General features: G+C 43.4%; 2 protein-coding genes across 3 annotated transcripts in view; one reads left to right on the forward strand and one right to left on the reverse strand.

Moving 5' to 3' along the window:
• Window positions 1-2733, forward strand: part of gfral (GDNF family receptor alpha like) — a 5003-nt gene extending 2270 nt beyond the window's left edge. Inside the window, exons 7-10 of the mRNA XM_011603411.2 lie at window positions 1199-1458; window positions 1548-1631; window positions 1974-2055; window positions 2141-2733. Coding sequence (XP_011601713.2) covers window positions 1199-1458; window positions 1548-1631; window positions 1974-2055; window positions 2141-2210 — 496 coding nt within the window. The 3' untranslated portion in view covers window positions 2211-2733. The remainder of the gene's footprint in view (window positions 1-1198; window positions 1459-1547; window positions 1632-1973; window positions 2056-2140) is intronic.
• Window positions 1998-14617, reverse strand: hmgcll1 (3-hydroxymethyl-3-methylglutaryl-CoA lyase like 1). Of its 2 annotated transcripts, none has more exons than XM_029834957.1 (9): window positions 14406-14617; window positions 12008-12085; window positions 11579-11686; window positions 11224-11319; window positions 11003-11151; window positions 10578-10641; window positions 10217-10405; window positions 5013-5138; window positions 1998-2133 (listed from the first exon to the last, which is right to left on the reverse strand). In XM_029834957.1, the coding sequence occupies exons 1-9, from the start codon at window positions 14499-14501 to the stop codon at window positions 2113-2115; spliced, it is 927 nt and encodes a 308-aa protein (XP_029690817.1). In that variant the 5' UTR covers window positions 14502-14617; the 3' UTR covers window positions 1998-2112. The 2 variants fall into 2 exon arrangements, with proteins under 2 accessions (XP_029690817.1, XP_003964220.1); XM_003964171.2 differs by lacking the exon at window positions 1998-2133 and adding an exon at window positions 3017-4701.
• Between the last annotated feature and the right edge of the window lie 3805 nt (window positions 14618-18422).

Consider the following 18422-nt stretch of genomic DNA (forward strand, 5'->3'; position numbering starts at 1 on the left):
GGCAAAGAGCGATCACGGCGCCGAGGAGCCATCTGGCTGCAGCTGAGTCTCAGCGGAGCTAAATGAGCTGGCACATTTCTATATTCTGTTACTTTCATCTCTGTTTCTGGCCTTCTTACTTTTCTTTCAATTGGATCTCTCCAATGTATCTCCCAGAATGTATCGAATAAGCTATATGGCCCTCTGATCAAAGACAAATGTGAGAATAAGAGTGCATCAGGAAAAATGACCGTCGTCTTGTGTGAGTGCGTGTGCGAGCGCATGTGTGCGTGTGAAATGCATCCATTAGTACTGAAATTCCAGTTTCTTTATTCCCACGATGTTTCTTCCTGTTTTGTTTTTTTTCCTCTCTCTTTTTGCTTTGTATTTGTTGGAACTAATTTAATCCCACAAATGCTTTCAGGAGCTTAAACAAAAAAAGTGCAGCTGTAAAAAAAAAAGAAAAAGCATCAACCCCCATCTTTATATATAAAGAGAAGAAGGCCGACATTTGCATTTTATAAATCTATGCAAATTAATAAAATGTGATCCAATTTTGAATTAAAAAAAATGCATTTAGAAAAAAAAATGGAGGAAAATTTAGGATTTTTAATTTTAAAAAAAAAACTTATTTACCTTTATTAATTTATTCCTCTGAATTGAATTGGACACCTACAGTTCCCAGTAAAGCTGTTACACCCTTAGCATGGGTCAGACAAAGGAACAAACAAAGGACAAAACCAAGAACAAAGCTGTTCTAGGTGGAATTCTGACTGCGGCTAAAAGCTTTTTGTTTGCTGCTGAAGGTGCAGATTTTCTCTACGTGTGTCCAAAAAACACAGATCTGTTATTCAGCATGATCCCAATTTCTATTTCCAAATATCGACAAGTAAAAATAAAAAAAGCTGTTTACTTAGTAAAAAGAAACAACAAAAAAACCCACATCCATTTATGTTCACTGCCTCAAATCTTGCAATCTGCATTCTGACCAGTGGGGGCGCCAAATCACCACAAAAACGTTTAATATTCACTAGCACAGGTGATTATGAACAATCTACCCAGCTCTCAAAAGGTGAACTTCCATGTTAAATGAATTCATTTTGCAGTTAAACATCTGGAAGAATTTTGTAAGTTTGTAGAGCTTTATTATTACATTACATTAGCACTCCGTTAGTGACATTCAATGTCAGCGAGTAAGATATTTACTCTCTTTGGACAGAGATAGGTTAAAAACTTTCCAAATCAAATGCTGGAGCTCTGGAGAAGTAGAATGCAGCGACAGCGAACTTGGACAAGGTGAATGCTGGGCTGACATGGATCCATCCCGCATCCTCGGCACCGATTCAGAATGTAAAGCGGCATTTTTTGCCACCGTGGGCACGCCACTACACCGCCCATGCTCGTGCAAGGGGCAGCATGGTGAGCATCTCCTGAAGTGCAGCAAAATTCAGAGTGTGTTCCACAACAGATCGCATTTTGGTGAGTACGGGTTTGATCTGTAAGCAGTTCAGAGAGTTCAGAGGAATGATTTCATTTTTCCCCTTTTTCCCCCTGCACCCATATTTCAGTGGAACCCTGGAAAAGTCCTTCCAAACTGCCTGAGGTTGATGACTCGGAGGCAGATCACGCACGGTCCAACGGAAAATATGCAGGCAGGTGGCAAAAGTGGTCATGCTGGAAGGTGATGAGACTGGGAAGATCATCACAGAACTTTGACCTCTGACAATTCAATACCTTTATTTTTGTTTCCATATAGAGTCTGAGCTTCCTGAATTTTTAAGTGTAATGTTGGTGTCTAAACAGCTGTTATCGAGCAGGATTATTCAGAAATGAAAATTTCATAATCTATAAGAAATTTCTTGTCACCACTTATAAGGATCCTTTATTCACGTGTTTTCCCCAGGTCGATATTTTTAGCAGATTTACGACACAACCAAAATCTATTTTTATGCTGTTGAAAATTTACTCTTATGTCGCTAATTTGATCTTTTCAGATTACCTTCTGTTGCCTTTCGCTGCTGTGTTGCTGGTTGGGATTGCTATATTACTGCCTCTAACTCTGATGAGTAAAATATGGTGAGTCAAAGAACATGCCTCCCTTTTAAAGCCGTCGCCTTTCTTCAGTCATCTTTCTCATCTTCTGGCGTCTTTTGTCTTGCAGGATGTTAAAAAGGAGAGAGGAAAAACTCTGTCAGCATCCTGAGAAAAGCGACTGTGTCATAATGATCTAGTTCTCACCCTGATTCAGTTTGACAGTCAGCTCCTGCTGCCAATCAAAGCTGATGTTATCTCCTATTTTCACGAGTTCTATTAATCTTTAAATGGAAGATCTGAAATGACTGACGGTTTTGCTGTCACATTCAGGTAACCTGTTCTGCAAATTCATTGATGCTGAATTCCACTTTCAGCAGCGACTCTTGTCTGTGATCATGTTTAAAACATAGGAAGGTTTTAAGGTGGTCCATTTTCATTCAACCAAATAAAGCGCTTATACCTGGAGGACATGTCGGATCTGTTGCGAGTTCATTGATTTTGTGGCAGAGATGACGAGAGGAAAAATCTGAGCTTATCAAACCAGTCCAGGCTGCGGTGTCACAGCAGGGGGCAACTGACTCATGAGCTGTGGAGCCGCAGGTGAGTCCGCCGCTCACTCACAACGGGCTTAACGAGTAACGAGCAAAGAATGCGAAGGAGAAATCAAATGTTAGTGTGTCCACCGTGTTTTGTGAATTATTCGCCTGGAATCTCACCCGATATCCCACCTGACAACTCACAAATTGACCAGGAAAACAGAAACCTTTAGAAACTAAAAGGAAAACAATAAAAAGGCGACCAAGAGTCCCGTCGGCTGCAGAATGGAACTGCTTCCTTGGTTGGTTAAAATAGCCCCTAACGAGGAGACACATGTCCATGTGGTTTATTAACCTGAGTGACGTTTTAACTGTGTGTGCTGCAGCGAGCCGGCGTTGTGCTGTTGATTCACATCTCAGAACAGAGATGTTCTGAGGCTTTTGTCAGACACATTTGGTCTGAAACACATGCAGACGCCTCTTCAGCACCCGTCTCTTCCTTTGCTGAGCGTCCGCTGGCTGTTGCCAGCTTCACCATCCACGTCAGACAGATGAAAGAGCAAACTCGCAGTGCATCAAATGATATTTTCTGTAATTAGCCTTTGACCAGAGTCAGCATCTGAGGCGTGAAGATGAAACGATCACTTTGATGAACTCTCCCTGCGTCGAACGTTTTAGTTCATAGCACACGTGTCCCTTTCTCTTTTTCACCCACAACTCTTCCTGAAGCTTCTTTTCTTGTTACCAACCTGGACTTTATTTGTCCTCTTTGAGTTTTGAAGTCACCTGATGTTTTTGCTGTGTGTTTTACTCCCACCGGACATCATTAGAGGCTTGAATTTTCTTTGGAGCTCTCAGAAAAGTGCTCAGAAAAGCGATCCCCTCCATCCTGATGGAACATCGTTTAGTTTGGTGTGATTGCTGCCATGCAAAGGTGGCTAATTTTAGCATGGCCTTTTCTCCCCAGGTATCAGAGAGAGTTTTTCCTTCTTCCAGAGTTGAAATTATAATATAATTATAACACTTTTCAGGATTTCAACCCATTAAAAACTTGTGGCTGCAAGGAGATTGCCATATTTTTAAACCTCATTTGCAAATGGGCCAATTTTGCTCAAATATTTAATCAAAAAATCTTGTTGTTCAAACTCTCCTAATGATCCTCCCCACTCTCATTACCAAATTCAAATGTGATATCCGGCTGGAATTTCCAGCAATTTGCACAATTCAGAAAAAAATAAAGCAAAAAGTGCTTTTAGATCCTGTTGTCATTGTTCTCTTATTTATTTTACAGACAGCAAAGCGAGCACAGACAGAAGCACCATTAGAAACAGTCAGTCAATTAAGCTTGCTTGAGAAGATGCTCACACGCACCGCCCTACATACAGAAAGAGGAAAATATTTCTTTTCAGCAATCAAGAGGCACTTCTCCAGCGAAACTGAGGGCACCACAAACTCTTCAGAGATTGCCTTTACATTTTTCTGTGGCATCTAGGAACTTCAGATTAGACTGCCAGTTTATTTCCCCCCACGGAATTTGCCAGAAGCAGACTTTGGGAACGCCTTCAGAGAAATAAAGTGCACAAGTGTTTTGCAGAGGGGTTTTTCTTCTTCTTCTTCTTTGTGATCAGTTCATCATCACAAGTGTTTGGTTTCACATGGATGAGACAACAGTGGGCTCAGACGTGAGCCAACACATAAATGCTTATCACTGCTTTGTGAGGTGGACGGGGCCAAAGACACGAGTCGATTTCTAGTTTTTGTTGTTGATTCACAAAGACAGCCATTGTCACAATTGTCACAGACTGGAGATAATCATCGAATACATCCTGGGATGTTAATTGTGTGCAAAAATACAGCGCAATAATGGACTATGAAAGAGCAAAAAAAACAGATTCCCGCTGATCTCGACACATTAAACACAGCATTTGGATTGCAGTAATCGATGTCTGATGAAGATATAATTCACTTTTGAATGCATAGCAACACATCAGGGAGCATGCAGCAGCAACAGGGGAGGAAAACAGATACTAAAGTTGTCTCTCCTGAATCACAGCCCGTCGCCTCTGGCCTGGGCAACCTTGGAATTTGTCTTTCGCTGTAGAGCGCAGCAAATAAAATCCCCAGCTTCTATAACTTTGGCCAGATTCACACCCTGCAGAAACAATGAAGCGCAGTTACAACATGACACCTTTTATTAGTCCAAATAGGGCCAAAGTGGACAAAGGCGTGCAACAAGTGATGCAGAGCTGAGCCGCAGTGACGGTCTTCGGCCACCAGGGGTAGGAGTTGCTAAATAAATTGGTCCTGAGTTGGCACATGCGTCACTGGGTGCTCCGTGCAAGCAGAGTGAAACCACTAATATCGTAAAAGATATATACCTGGAGCTGTGTGTTTGCAGAACCAGCTGTTTATGTGAATGAGCTCTACTTGACTGATGTGTCAGGATAAGAAAGACATACTTACAGTTTCAATGCCCATGCCATTGAGCATGTAGAGAACGTCCTCTGTTGCAACGTTTCCAGATGAGCCTTGAGCGTACGGGCAACCTCCCAGGCCAGCTACTGCGGAATCGACCACACAGATCCCCATCTGCCAAAGCACACACACACACACGGACACATTCAGGGCCTCCGCTCAGGTACTGTCCAGGAACTGCAGTCCATGTTCTGTCGGGCAGTTCTGCTCTATTGCACTCATGTATTTCAGCTGTTGGGGAAGAACTGTGGCCTCATGTCTCAGCGATGAGTGGGCACAGCCGCAGGACGGCACACTCATCCTCCTCAGCCGCCTAAACCACTCCTGCGACATAATTACCGCCTGGATCACTTGAAACTGTAGATCCGCGTTTGGGATTCTTCTGTTTTTTTGTGTTTTAACAGCACTGCTGATCCCTCACACCCAAAGATTCTTATTGCTACAAAGAAAGTAGTAAAAAAATATATATATATATAAAAAGTTACTACAGCCCTTTCAGCTGAGGATATTTGTGCACTTGCTGCATAGAAGAGCTCAATCTTAAATATTAGACTTATTAATTCACAAAGAGCAAAAGCAACTCCATTAAGAAGAAAACCGTTTGTGTGGAATTCAAGGGGAAAATATCCCGATATTGGGAATGCTGCTTTATTTAACAACTTTCCTATTGTGGCAAATCCAAACATTAGCTGTGGAAGCAGTCTGCTGTTATTATTTGTGGGATACCCCCCACTTCCCTCTTCTTTGTTCTTTTGTTTTACATTGTAGCTAAAATCTTAAAATCTCTTGATTTGTTAGCTCCTATTGATATATTTGTTTCATTTCTCCAGCTCAATGCTGCCCACATAAACATAAACCGTGGTGTAGTTGATGACCACAATTTAAAAAAGATGAACTCATAAAAAGATGAAGGCAGACCTTTAAGATTTCAGAGTCATTATGGACTAAGGTCTCTGGATCTTTTCCACATGTCCCTGTCATGAGAATATTAAAGATGTTTTCCAGCTTCCATGGCTAAGCCAGATGTCAGAGGCTCCCACAGAGAGGCTAAATGAACACGCCGATCCTCTCAGTGGTATCTGCTCACGAGGGCGTTCCAGCCAGGCTAAGCCAGCTAAATTAAGATCCTTCGCTGTCTTTATTTAAACAATGTTGCTAATTGGTTGTTGTCGTTTTCTTTCTCCAGCCCCCCTCCAAAAAAAAAGAAAAAACCCAGCTCCTTTCAGTGGACGTCTGAGCCGGCCATAATTGCTGTTTATATTGGCACCGCAACGGGAGGAGCAGGGGTGGGAGGAGGAGGAGATCTTCTCAGGGGTGTGTGGTGCACAGGATTTCCAGACCTTGGTGAGAGCCAGAGACGGATATTGTACGAGGCAGATTTTTTTTTGTAGTGTAAACACAGAGTTGTAATCTACCGCGCCAATCCTCTCACTTTCAGCTGCTAACCACGTAGGGCCAAGGGTCCTTGGCATAGTGTTTCCTAGAGGAACAAAACACTCCTTGAGCAGCCCGCCTCGCGCCTCCGGACGCTAATCGTGCAGGAACTGGTGGTCAGCAGCTTCGCCTTGCCAGCACTCAGTTAGCTTCACACTACCCAGAAACCAGATGTGACCGCCGTGCTGAAAAAGCCATATTCAGGACCGTAGGAAAACAATACATTCCTGGATAAAGACACACTTATAAAATGGCATGATTTGGCATAATCTTGTTGACGTTTTTCACTCCAAGTGGACGGGACGGAGACGGACGTGCCCCCGGTGTGGTTTTCCAATTGCGTCACAGAGAGAGCGTGCCTTACGAGGCAGCGGTGTTTCAGCCACGGCCACATAAACCAAGACGTCCAAAGATCCAGTGCTGACACATATATCACCTCTTCCCAGGAAACCATAAATAAGCCGAGTGTAGCGCAAAGCCCACATAATGGAGGGCAGCTACAGCACCGGAGGGGGAACATCAAGATTAACTTTTTTTTCTAGGCGCGATGCTTTTTAACTTTACAGATCTGTAATAGTGCGTCTGTAGCTGTGGTCTCCGCTTCCTCTTCTACCGTATTTGATGGATTTACTCAGCTTTAAAGGCTGTGTTGCGTGGGTCAGAGTTGGCGTTCGCTTAATCTAGTCAAGATTTAGGAAAGACAGTAAAACAGCGGCACAGGCTGGTGTGGTAACCCCCCAACTACAGGTCACAGGTCCACTGATCAACGGAGACCCGTCCCCTAACGTGACAGCGAAAAGCCATCTGCTTTCTGGTAATTGCTGATTATTCATGATCAAGACTCACAAATCAAGATGAGGGAAAACACCCGTCATTTAGCCCACTGATATACTGGATTTACTGGATATACTGGAAGAGACCAGACTGAACTCAGCTGTACCACAAATGCAGAGAAACGCAACCTTACTTTTTACTGTTTCTGGTCTGCTTTCATGGACAACAAACCGCTGAAACTGTATCTGAAAATGTTGTTGACATGTCAATTTTAAAACATATTTGGCATGTAGATACTGTACACAGTGATTGTTTGGGTTGTATTCAATCAGTGCCGTCTCTGTATTTCTCTTGTAATAAGCTTTCATAAATCCCGATGCAGTCGTGCGTGAGTGCAGCTGTCTGCGCTGCACTCAGGGTTCATCGTAGCGTAATGTTGTTGTTTACTCCAGACTGAGCACACTTCCAGGCAGCAGATCGTTTCACCGTTACCAAAACACCGCGGTCCCCTCGGCCCATCGCGGTTGAACATTTCCTTACGGAAAGACCACAAACACTACTGAAGGTTCCCTTTGTTGCTCAGAGGGAAAGAAAATCCCGTAGATAAACAGGTCACGCTGAATAACCCAGCATGTGGGAGTTAAAAAGTACACCCGAACTACGGCTAAGAGTAAATCATTTTTCTTGCCAAGCCTGTGAAATCTAAGTGCGTACGATGTCATTGTGTGACCTGTCAGGAGCAGGTTATTCACCCACCCCCGGACCTCCTGGGGGGAAAAAGAAAGAAAAGGTACAAAGACAGAGGAATGTCTTTATCGGGAACAATAGGGGTGACTCGGAGATGGCAGCGCTGGGGGAGTTCATTTCTCTCCCAGTTGGTGGTGTGGGCTTCTGGCACTCAGGAGAGATAAAAAAGAATTGTGATAAAATCTTTCATTTCCATTTTGTTTAAGCATTCCAGGCTTTTTTTTTTCCTGCGGTCACGTGACGGCTGCATTCTTTCAGAACAAGTCCAGGCTCACATTTAGGTTTTGGGTATATTACACGCGGACGCAGCCGAGTCCTGTGGCACCGCCGATAATCAGGAGGAAGCGCTGGTTTTGGGAGCAACTCCACCCACGGTGTTTTGTATCCTGACAGAGTGCGTTAGGAAGTACAACCAAGTGCAATAAATATTTCACCCTGACAGCACAGACCGCCACACGGAAATATTACAGTTCTCAGAGACAGTTGTCTACTTATTAAAGACGGCAAAAGAAAAACATGCAGCGGCATCAAGTGTGTGGAGGTTTTTTCCGTGGAGCATAAAGAACGAAAGCTTTCCTCAGCATGTCCGACCAACACATGGCTCCAAATGTTACCCCTGGGTCCAATAGGACCCTGGGTAGCATTTCCTACATTAGCACCCTGCTGTGCAGGTTAAGGTTTATGGGTAATGGAGGAAGGGATTGATTTCACCCACCAACTCTACACTTATTTTACTCACATTTACAGTTTCTTCTATCTACAGCATCAATTACACTGAAATAAACTGCAGTAATTACAAGCTGTGGAGTGTTATTACATACACAGACATGGGTAGTTTGTTGTAACTGGGTTTCTGGTCACAAAGCCACAGGATCCCCTGACAGACAATAACACCTGATTCCCTAATCTACAGTTTTAAAGAAAGCAAATTTCAGAACATGGTTGATGTCCTTGTGGCCTGAAAATAAGGAACCCTCAAGTTGAGTGATGATGATGTCGTGGGGGACGTTTTTCTTTAATGCAGATCAGGTGATCTGGGTGAAGAAATGATGTTTTTGCAGTACCAGGAAATGGAAAAATCCATCAGGAAGTATAATAGAGATTACATATTGATTTTCTCTCCAAGTCTGTAATTTGAAAATAATTCCAGCAGTCTTTGCTGGTCCTGAGTGATGCCAGCTTTAATTAGCACACGATAGAGGATATTAGAAGTTTCTAGAGCTGGGTCGGCAGCTGCAGCACCATTTGTGGCATATTCGGGGTCGGTGAATGAAAGGGCAGTTTTCCACCGGGCCTTAAATGCATCATTGTCAGAGAGTTCAACAGCTAAATGACAGATGAGTAAGAAGCCCCCCGGGGGCCCGTCCATCTACCTAGCTCTCAGCCGCTTTGTCCAACAGACACCAAATAGGTGAGCCTTTGTCCTGACCCCCTCACATCTGCTCACCCCCCGATGCCGTTCTTCCTCTGTGCTCCAGAGACAGCCGTATCTGTGTCGCTTCGGTTTTATGTCTGGATTTATGTTCGTTTGCAGAGAAAGAGAAAACACCCCTGATTGCAGCATTTCCACTGAATTGTGCATTTTTTGCCAGCTTTGCAGAAACAGAAAGCATCACTGTAACAGTTTTCCATCAATATGTGTTCTGTGATGGGAAATATCTTATGGTTATTAAGATTCTGGGCGTATTTTCAGCGGGGAGTTTGTGAGATTAGATCATGTTTCTGAATGCCCCTCCTTCTTTTTGACTGATAGTTCCTGTGTTTTTCAGCGTTTCATTGTGACCTTCACATTTGCCTTGCGCTGCCTCACAAACAGACGGTGCATTCATGAAACCACAGGTTGTCCGGGAATTTGCAGGTTGATTCACCCGTCAGTCCAGACAACAAACACAGTGGCTTTGATGAACACGGATTCCAGTCAGAGCTGGATGAGCTGGCCCTAAATTCATTTAAGGACTGGAATTTAATTGTCTTTTGTTTAGGTCAAGTGAAAAACAAACTGTAAAAAAGAAATATATATAAATGTATTTCTCCAACAGAATGATTATAATCTTTGGAGGGAACTGGAACTTTCTTGGAGAGAAGGCCAACACTTACAGATGCTGATAGCTCCAGATGCTAATTTGTCCTATAAAATCTGACCTGGACATCCTTTCAAACTGTTGCTACGGAAACAATATAGAGTATACGATACTGTTTAATTTTTTATCAAGACAGCCCATCTTTTCTGTTCTCACCTGGAGAGCAGTCAGGATGTTGGGGAGAGCTTGCCCATAAGTGTCGTGGCAGTGAACGGCTAAAGCGTTAGCGGGCACCTCCTTCATCACACTCTGCAGCATCTTAAGCATGGAACCTGGGGTTCCAACTCCAATTGTGTCCCCCAGGGAGATCTCATAGCAGCCCATTCCATATAATCTCTTTGCTACCTGGGGGGGGGAAAGTAAAAAAATAAAGTAAATGCACCTTTGATGTTGAGCTAAGTTAGTTTAAAGCAGCATGGTGCCGCAAACTCACCATGTGTTGAGGTTACGGCACCATCATCTCCACCTTATAACAGCTTTAATAAATGTTGTGGTGTAAGGCGAATGCACAAGTTACCTCAGCAACTTTGGAAGGTTCCATGTGTCCTTCGTAGGGGCATCCCAGGGCGCAAGAAATGTATCTGAAAGGTTACAACTCTTATGAGCGTGTGAAGACATCATCTGTTGGTATTTCACACTAGGAACCTCACTTTCCCAGTATCATCTTAACTGCTCAACTATTAATCAACAAAAACAAATCTTAAAGAGTTACAAATATTTGTGTGACCTCAAAATTGACTGCTGGTCGAAATGTTGATTCCGTGAAGTTGGTTAATGGTCAATTCTGGACCGCCTGGACCAAATGAATAAAACTTTATGATATAATCTGAATTTTGGCCAGATTTTCCATCATCCTATTTAGTTTAAACATAAAGGCTCTAATTGATATCAACTCCATAAAAAGAGAGGACTATTGGGACCTTTCACAATAAGAGCACTAACCCACGCACAGGAATCTTCTGCTCTTTGGCTGCGTTGATCACATCCTGGAACCTGAGCATGCTCTCATCAATAGTGCAGTTAATATTCTTTTTACTGAATGTTTCCGACACCGACCCAAACACCGCCACCTCACTGGCACCCGCCGCCACCTAAAAGCAGAAGAGACAAATCCAATGGAAGTGTGTTCACCCAACTGGATGCATTAGAGATCGAGGACTTACGGCGTCTTGGAAGCCTTGGATGTTAGGTGTCAAGACAGGATACTGGACATGAGGGGCCCTCTGGATTCCTCGAAGCACATCTGTGTGGTCCGCCATCTGCACAGAGGAGCCAAACACGTGGGGTATAGACCCGTTAGCAACACAAAAAACCTGCTACAGCCTGCATTCTTCATTGAAAGTGGTTTTAGACAGGAAAAGCGACGCAGACGACTCAAACCGAGTGGACAAAATATTCAAGGTAAAAGCAGAAGTGGGTCCGACAAATGGAGAGTTTCCTCTGGGCCTCTGTAGACCCGGAAAAGAGAATAATAAATGGCTCAGTGCTTGTTCCGTTTGTACTAAGAAGACGTATTACCTGCGGTACCCACTTTGAAGAGACAAAACTGGTGGCCTCGATCACAGGCAGACCTGATCCGGAAAGCATGTCTATCAGCTGGATTTTCACCCCTGTCGGAAGTATTTCCTGAGGAAGAATGAGACTGAAACAGCTTGAACTGGCTTTAAAGGGAGGTGGAACCTGCCGGCGGGAACAGTCGCGTCTGCCTTTTTAGTTTGTGTGGGTCCATTTTTTGTGGTCAGTGCAATCAGTGGAGGCCCAGGTGTGCGGCAGGAAGGTGGTAAAGCGGTGACGGATGAAGTGCAACGATCCAAATGAGTCATCCTGCTCTGATTCCGATGTAAAACATGTGTTCCTGACAATTACGGCACATCTCAGGTTCTATCTCAGGTTTGCACAATGTCAAGATGCACGTAAATTACATTTGTGGCTGAAAAGAGGAGATACCTTTTCATTTTGAAGTCCGTCTCTGGGGCCCACTTCCACGACTTTCACAAACTTTGGATACTCGTGTCCTGAGAGAGTCTGTCGGAGACGTAAATAATGAGGGAAAGAACGCCAGTCAAGGAGACACCGAGAGCAGGCCTTGAATCATCCGTTTATCATGGGATGCTGCAGAGCATGTTACTGCCAACAGGCCCCACTGTGCCTGAAACCTGAGAACCAAAGCTCACGTCTGTCGTCGCAAACTGGAGATGTGTCATGAACTCCAGGGTCGAGAAGAACTTCAGCTGAGCCACAAGGGGAATTTTTCTAGTCTGCATTTCATCCTTTTAACCCTCAATTGTAAAATACAAAGTTTCAGGTTTATATACTGTAGATGAGCTCTGAAACTGAATGAGAGATATTTGAAAGTTACTACAATGTAGGCCAAAAAGCACTCATTTTTAGCATCAATTTGCCTTTTTTTTATTTTAGATTTTATGTTCATTTAATCCAGAAATACATCAGTACAAGTTAAATGTAATCTAGGCCATGAAAACAAAGTTTCAGACAGAAACCAGCGTTTTGAAATGAGCTGCTCTCCTCACTTTTGTGTCCACAGATGTCTGAAATCCCCGGTTGGCTAATTTCATTTTTTCTCCTACTGATTGATAAATACAAAATACTCGCTGGCCATTTGTTGTTGTTCTATTGTGTCATTTAACTTTAATTACTAATACTTTGCATCGTTTGTACCTTCACACATGCGACCCCAAAGGATGATGGGATATATTTCGTGGCACATCTGTTGGTGATAAAAAACAGATGTGATATCCAATCGTTTTGTAGCTCAGTTGGTCTTTTTGAGGCTATTTGACCAACTTCTTTGCTTACTTTAAATGGGTCGAGAACAAATTTAGATCACTTTGGTTGGAGCGATAAAAGTTACAGTACAATCTGAAACGAGATAATCAGCCATTGGACAGCGGAGACCTCTGTCAGCTAGCTCATTTCCCCACATATTGTGACACGGCCAAAACTATCGCTGCAATTATTGGGATACATTCAGTGAGTTTGTCTGGCACCGCATTTTGCTCGTCTTGCATTTGAGGGTGAGCCTCAGTGAAAAGATCGCTGATTGAGGTGGCAGATTATAGACTGATTCTGATTAGAGAATCAAGGTGCCTGGAGAGAGAAATCTGAGTTTCCTTCTTTTAATGGGGGTTGAACAGCTTAAAAACAAGCAGCTCATTTCCCCGCATGTGACTAAAACCCAAAACAGCCTTGTGCGTGTTCATGTGGGGGCAGCAGGTGTGTGTGTGTGTGTGTGTGTGTCTGTGTGCGTGTGTGTGTGTGTGTGTGTGTGTGTGTGTGTGTAAGGGGGGGGTCCTCTCATCCTTTAATAGAGGAACCTAAAGATAACTGTACAATTTAACAAATAACTTATATACAGTATACTGTATATTGACACTAGTAATAGAATGTTACAGAATGTAGTATGTTGCTTTGTGATCAAACGTTCATCAAGATCAGAAGGTCAAAGTTCCCCAGGAAACCAGAACCTCACCCAAATTTAAGGTGCGGTTTCTTGGCCCATTGTCAACATTTTCCTCAAGATTTCATTAAATCCATCCACAACCAAATTAAATTGCTAACAGCCACCGGCTGTCACGTCACCCTTCCTGCAGATGGTAATAAAGTCGACGCAGTGGCAACCAGAAATGATGCTGCTTGTCAAACCAGTCATGGTTCCCCTGGTCTCCGTAGGGTTCATCGTCCCTCCATGTGCAATTTTTGGGAGGTGGGCGACACATCTGCAGCTTTCAGTTGCAGAAGCTACTCAAATAAAGCTTAAATTGGTCTCGAGGGAGCATCAGTCGGCAGTTGAGATTAAGTACATGAGGTTCACAGAGGTCCTAGACAGCCCTACATAATGGCTGCTGTTGGGTCCCCTACACAGAGTATTGGGGGGGATTTCAGACATAGCGTCCGTGACACCACCAGTTTGAAAGGTCACTTCCTATATGTTGCTGAGGGACTTAATGTGTGAAGTTATTAAACTAGATAAGGTTATAAGACATGTAAAGTGAACACTGCACTCTTTAAATATTATAAATAAAGTGCATTTCTTTAAAAATCTCGTATTCGCTTACACAGAGTATATCTACTATAGCATAAATTATGGAACCTGTTTACTCAGAAATGGTACAAAGACAACCTGAATAATCCAGCACAAGGCAGTAGATGCATTAATATTTCTGCATGCATGCATGGTTAAGAATCCCATGCTCTATGCATTTGTTTGACTGTTACATAAGCCGCCAGCAGCATCGATGGACGGCTGCTGCAGCCGCTGCCACAGGGGAGTCATGTGGCAGCGCATGTGCAGCAGATAAGCAGCAGCAAGAAAAGCAACGCCCACCTTCTCCTCTAGCAGCCAGCGTCTCAGCCACGGGTAGTCCTGGACGAGTTGCTCAGAGCTCAGGCAGTGCTTGATCGTGTCGGGTGCGTTACCCATCCAAAGAACGGCGTCGAGCAAACGCAGCGGATCAATATGCTAAAGCGGGGCCTGGACACTGACAGGCCTTTGCTGCGTGATGAGACGGCTGCAGAGGATGACTGCAGACCCGGGAGTGGGAGTCGGATGTTGCCATGGCGACATCCTGCCAAGGGAGGGGAGCAGAAGAGAAAAGGGGGGAGGGATTATGTAATGTAAATGGGATGGCATTTTCTGGCCCAAGTCACTAATAACTGTAGGGGAATTTTAATCAGCGTGCAGTAAAATATCCTTGGATCTTATGGAGTTGAATTCCCAGTTCCCGTGAGAATCGGAGGGAAAACGGCACGCTCTGATTTGATCTGCTGTGACCTCAACAGTTGAGGGGTTTCCACCGCCAGACGTGACACCGCTGCCAACGTCAACTGCACGGTGAAATAAAATCCCCCCGTTAAGCCCGGGCAACATTTAGCAGAGAAAGAGCCGTTCTTCAGGAGCCAGATGTTAACAATAGAGGAGCTTAATGAAGTCCCTGCGTTCAAGCACCTCAACAGGCTGAACCGCCCTGAGATTAGAGACCCCCACCAGTCTCCCGGCGGGAGGGGGGACTCAAATGATCAGCCCTTTTGTAGCAGACTTTAAGGTCCATGTCAGGTGACGCCCCCTAAAACTTAAAGTAGCATTTGAAATATCAGGCACCTCAAATTATTTATAGAATGAGCACCTTTCTAGCTTTAAACCAGAGCTGATCCACATTACCGCAACATGAGTCACCCCCCTCCCCCACCCTCACAAATTAATGTATTTGTTAAAACAATTTTAATCTATTTGCTGTCCTTTAAATCTTCTTCAGGTGACTGTAAATGTTTCCCATGTCTGTAACTTCCACGTAAGTGACTTAATATTGTTCTCCTGCTTACAGCATTTAAATTCTAATCTTGCGTAATGAATGTATGCGTTCCTTCAGAGCAAAAGGCAACGGATGTAATTAGATTTAGAAGTGCCGGTAAAAAATGGCAGCTTCAAAAGAACATTTGTTCTGCTGAAGAAACTCAGCAGATGTGCTTCTGCTGACAGTTCCTGCGCAAGGTCACGTTGCACCATGGAAAACATGGGATGGTTCCTATAGAAGATAATCTATATCTTCTGTAAACGGTGACGTGTAGGAACTCATGGTGATTCATGACAAGCCTCTGGAAACACGAGCCCGTGTCAGGTGCTGAAACCACCATCGCGGCACCTCTGGATTATTAAAGCCACTTCAGTAGATCTCAGATAAAAATCCCGAAGACTGGAAACGTGTTGCACGTGCAGCTGCTGCACTTCAAAAGAGACTCGAGGACAAGAGAAATGCAGCAAGCAGGTGGGCTTTTAAGAGAGTGCAGATTTTAGACGCAGCATCCAAAAATCTTTAAGTTCTCTGAAATATGGTATTTTCAAAACAGAGTAGAACAAAAAAGAAAGAAGAACCAGATCAATGCCCATACACACACACAAATATATATACAGTATATATGTGTATATATAAATGGAAGTAACTCTTTTTCTTAAACAAATCAATATTGCTACCTTTTGCCACGTCAGAAGACATTTAATGAGTGTTGTTGTTGCTGATGTACAAAGAGACGTGTTATCCTGAATTATTCGTGATGTTTTAGTGAGCCGATTCTTTCTTTTTTAGGAAGCAGCTGAGCTCTTCCTGAAGACGCGGTGGAAAGTCAGCGGATAACCGCCAAAACATCAACACAAGAAGACTTTAAATGTCTTGGCTACTACAATCACGATAATTAACTCAAGGATTTGGGGTAAAAAAAAGGGGGGGGGGGTCTTTTTCAGTGTTTTCATTTTGAAAATGCAGACCAGATGGTTTTAATGGAGTAGTTTACCTTTATAAAGTGACTGTGCCGCTTTTGTTCTTCCTTTTTCTTTGTTAAAAATTGCATCCAGACAATAAACAGATTAATCTCATCTGCCCTATTTTGGAAAATACTGATATTGTAAATCCCGAATAATGACAGAGACAGGGAGACAGGTTCATATCCTGTTCATCTGCTTTACTTCGGCTTATTTCCTTTGAATCTCTTACATTGGATGTGTGCTAAGAGATGCAATTACCGGTATGCTAACAGTGTTAGCACGTTGTTATTGTTGAACACTTATTATTACACTAGTTATTTATCATTTGCCTTTAGTATTCCAGTAACAGGGGTCCAGTCAATAATGAACCGGAGAGTAAAGAAATGGTTTAAATGCTCAAGAGCTGGTTGTAACAGTAATGGGGAATGACAGCAGAGTTGTGTTGAACTCCAGTAACTCTCTCCCTCTCCCAGTACTCACCCAGTTCTCACCCAGTTCTCACTGGCGCTGCTGCAGCCTTGTCATACCAAACAAGATGTAAAAATGTGACCCATATGTTCTCTCTTTTCAAGAGGGACTGATTGAGCGGCGTGGAAGTCCGAGCCCACCCACAGAACACAAATAAGGGGAACCATATGTGGGGAGATGAATTAGGTAAACTGCACAACATTTTTATTAGATACAATTTCACTTGCCTTGGTGGATGGACTGCAAGGCGACACTTTGCAAATAAACTCCGAGCCTCGCTGGTTAACCGGGGGTAACTTGACCAAACATGACCAAACGAACAGTGGATGGTCTGCTTCAGATTGGCCATAAACTGAAGAGAACGTGAGCAAATTGAGATTTCTGCTAATCCTGTCTGCACTGGAGCCAAACGTGTCACAATGATGTCCAAACTCACAAATGTGATGTCCAAACTCACAAATGTGATGTCTAAACTCACAAATGTGATGTCCAAACTCACAAATGTGATGTCTAAACTCAAGCTCACTGTCAGATCTCCTCTTGTGTAAAATCTAACTCCCCACCGACCTTTTTTTTATTTCCAAGGACAATTGAGAACATGTGATTTTTATCTAAAATACAACTGTTCTCATTTAAGGGAATAGGTTACCCAATAGAAAGGGACTCAAATGTTCTACAAATAAACCATTACAGGAAGAAAATGGCATGATCCACTTGCCAAATTTTGGTTTAAAAGCCATTAGCTGCACCAGCTCCACAGGCTTATGCACTGTTGGTAAGGTTCCTGTTATTAAGTCCAGTAAGAACGACTGTCATTAGTCTACAAAACACTGTATTTTTGAGCAAGCTGGACCTGCCTCTGCGGTGCTCTGACCAGATCAGGTGCATTACTATTACTACTGCAGCCTCAGACAATAAATCTCCTTAATGACAAAAATGCAAAAGAAAAAAAGGAAAAAAAAGCATGAATAAGTCTGATTACATAATAGGTAAATTGGAATTAATCCTTAGTCAGATGAACGATATGGCAATCACTTAAGATTCCCGTTCATGGGGTCAGGAGGTTCCTGCACAGCCACGCTCGGTTACTCAGAGCTAACGCGACGCTCCTCGAAGGAAAAGCGCGGCGCGGAGCTAAGCTGCAAAGGCTCCGTGATATAAAACAGTAGACGGGATTGTGAAGTGCGAGGCGTAATCATGCCAGGCAACAGGCCGCAGGAATGCAAATCAGCCCTCAAGCCAAGAGTGAAGCTAGCAGGTGGCCTCCCCTATTCACTGGATGTCAACGCTCCTTTTAGACCGAGTCCGAGCGCCCAACATCTGGGTCGGCAAGCCACTGCTTTTAATTAAGTGAAATACAGTCACTCAATGTTCTGCCATGTCGCAAAGAAAAAAAATTAAAAGTGGGAGCGTAAGAGGAGAGAAAGTGCAACAGTACATATCCTGTACTCAGTCAAGGTCGGCACAGTTGTGTAAACACGTCTTAATGCTTGACCTAATCCCCAGACTTCCAGGGTCATTTCAAAATAACGCCTCAGATTTCATCCACATTTTTCCATGTTTGTCCAAATGAAAACAAACGAACAGCAATTCTGATCGTAAATCGATCATTATTGA

The sequence above is a fragment of the Takifugu rubripes genome, chromosome 4 (assembly GCF_901000725.2).
Source record: "Takifugu rubripes chromosome 4, fTakRub1.2, whole genome shotgun sequence".
Lineage (NCBI taxonomy): Eukaryota > Metazoa > Chordata > Actinopteri > Tetraodontiformes > Tetraodontidae > Takifugu > Takifugu rubripes.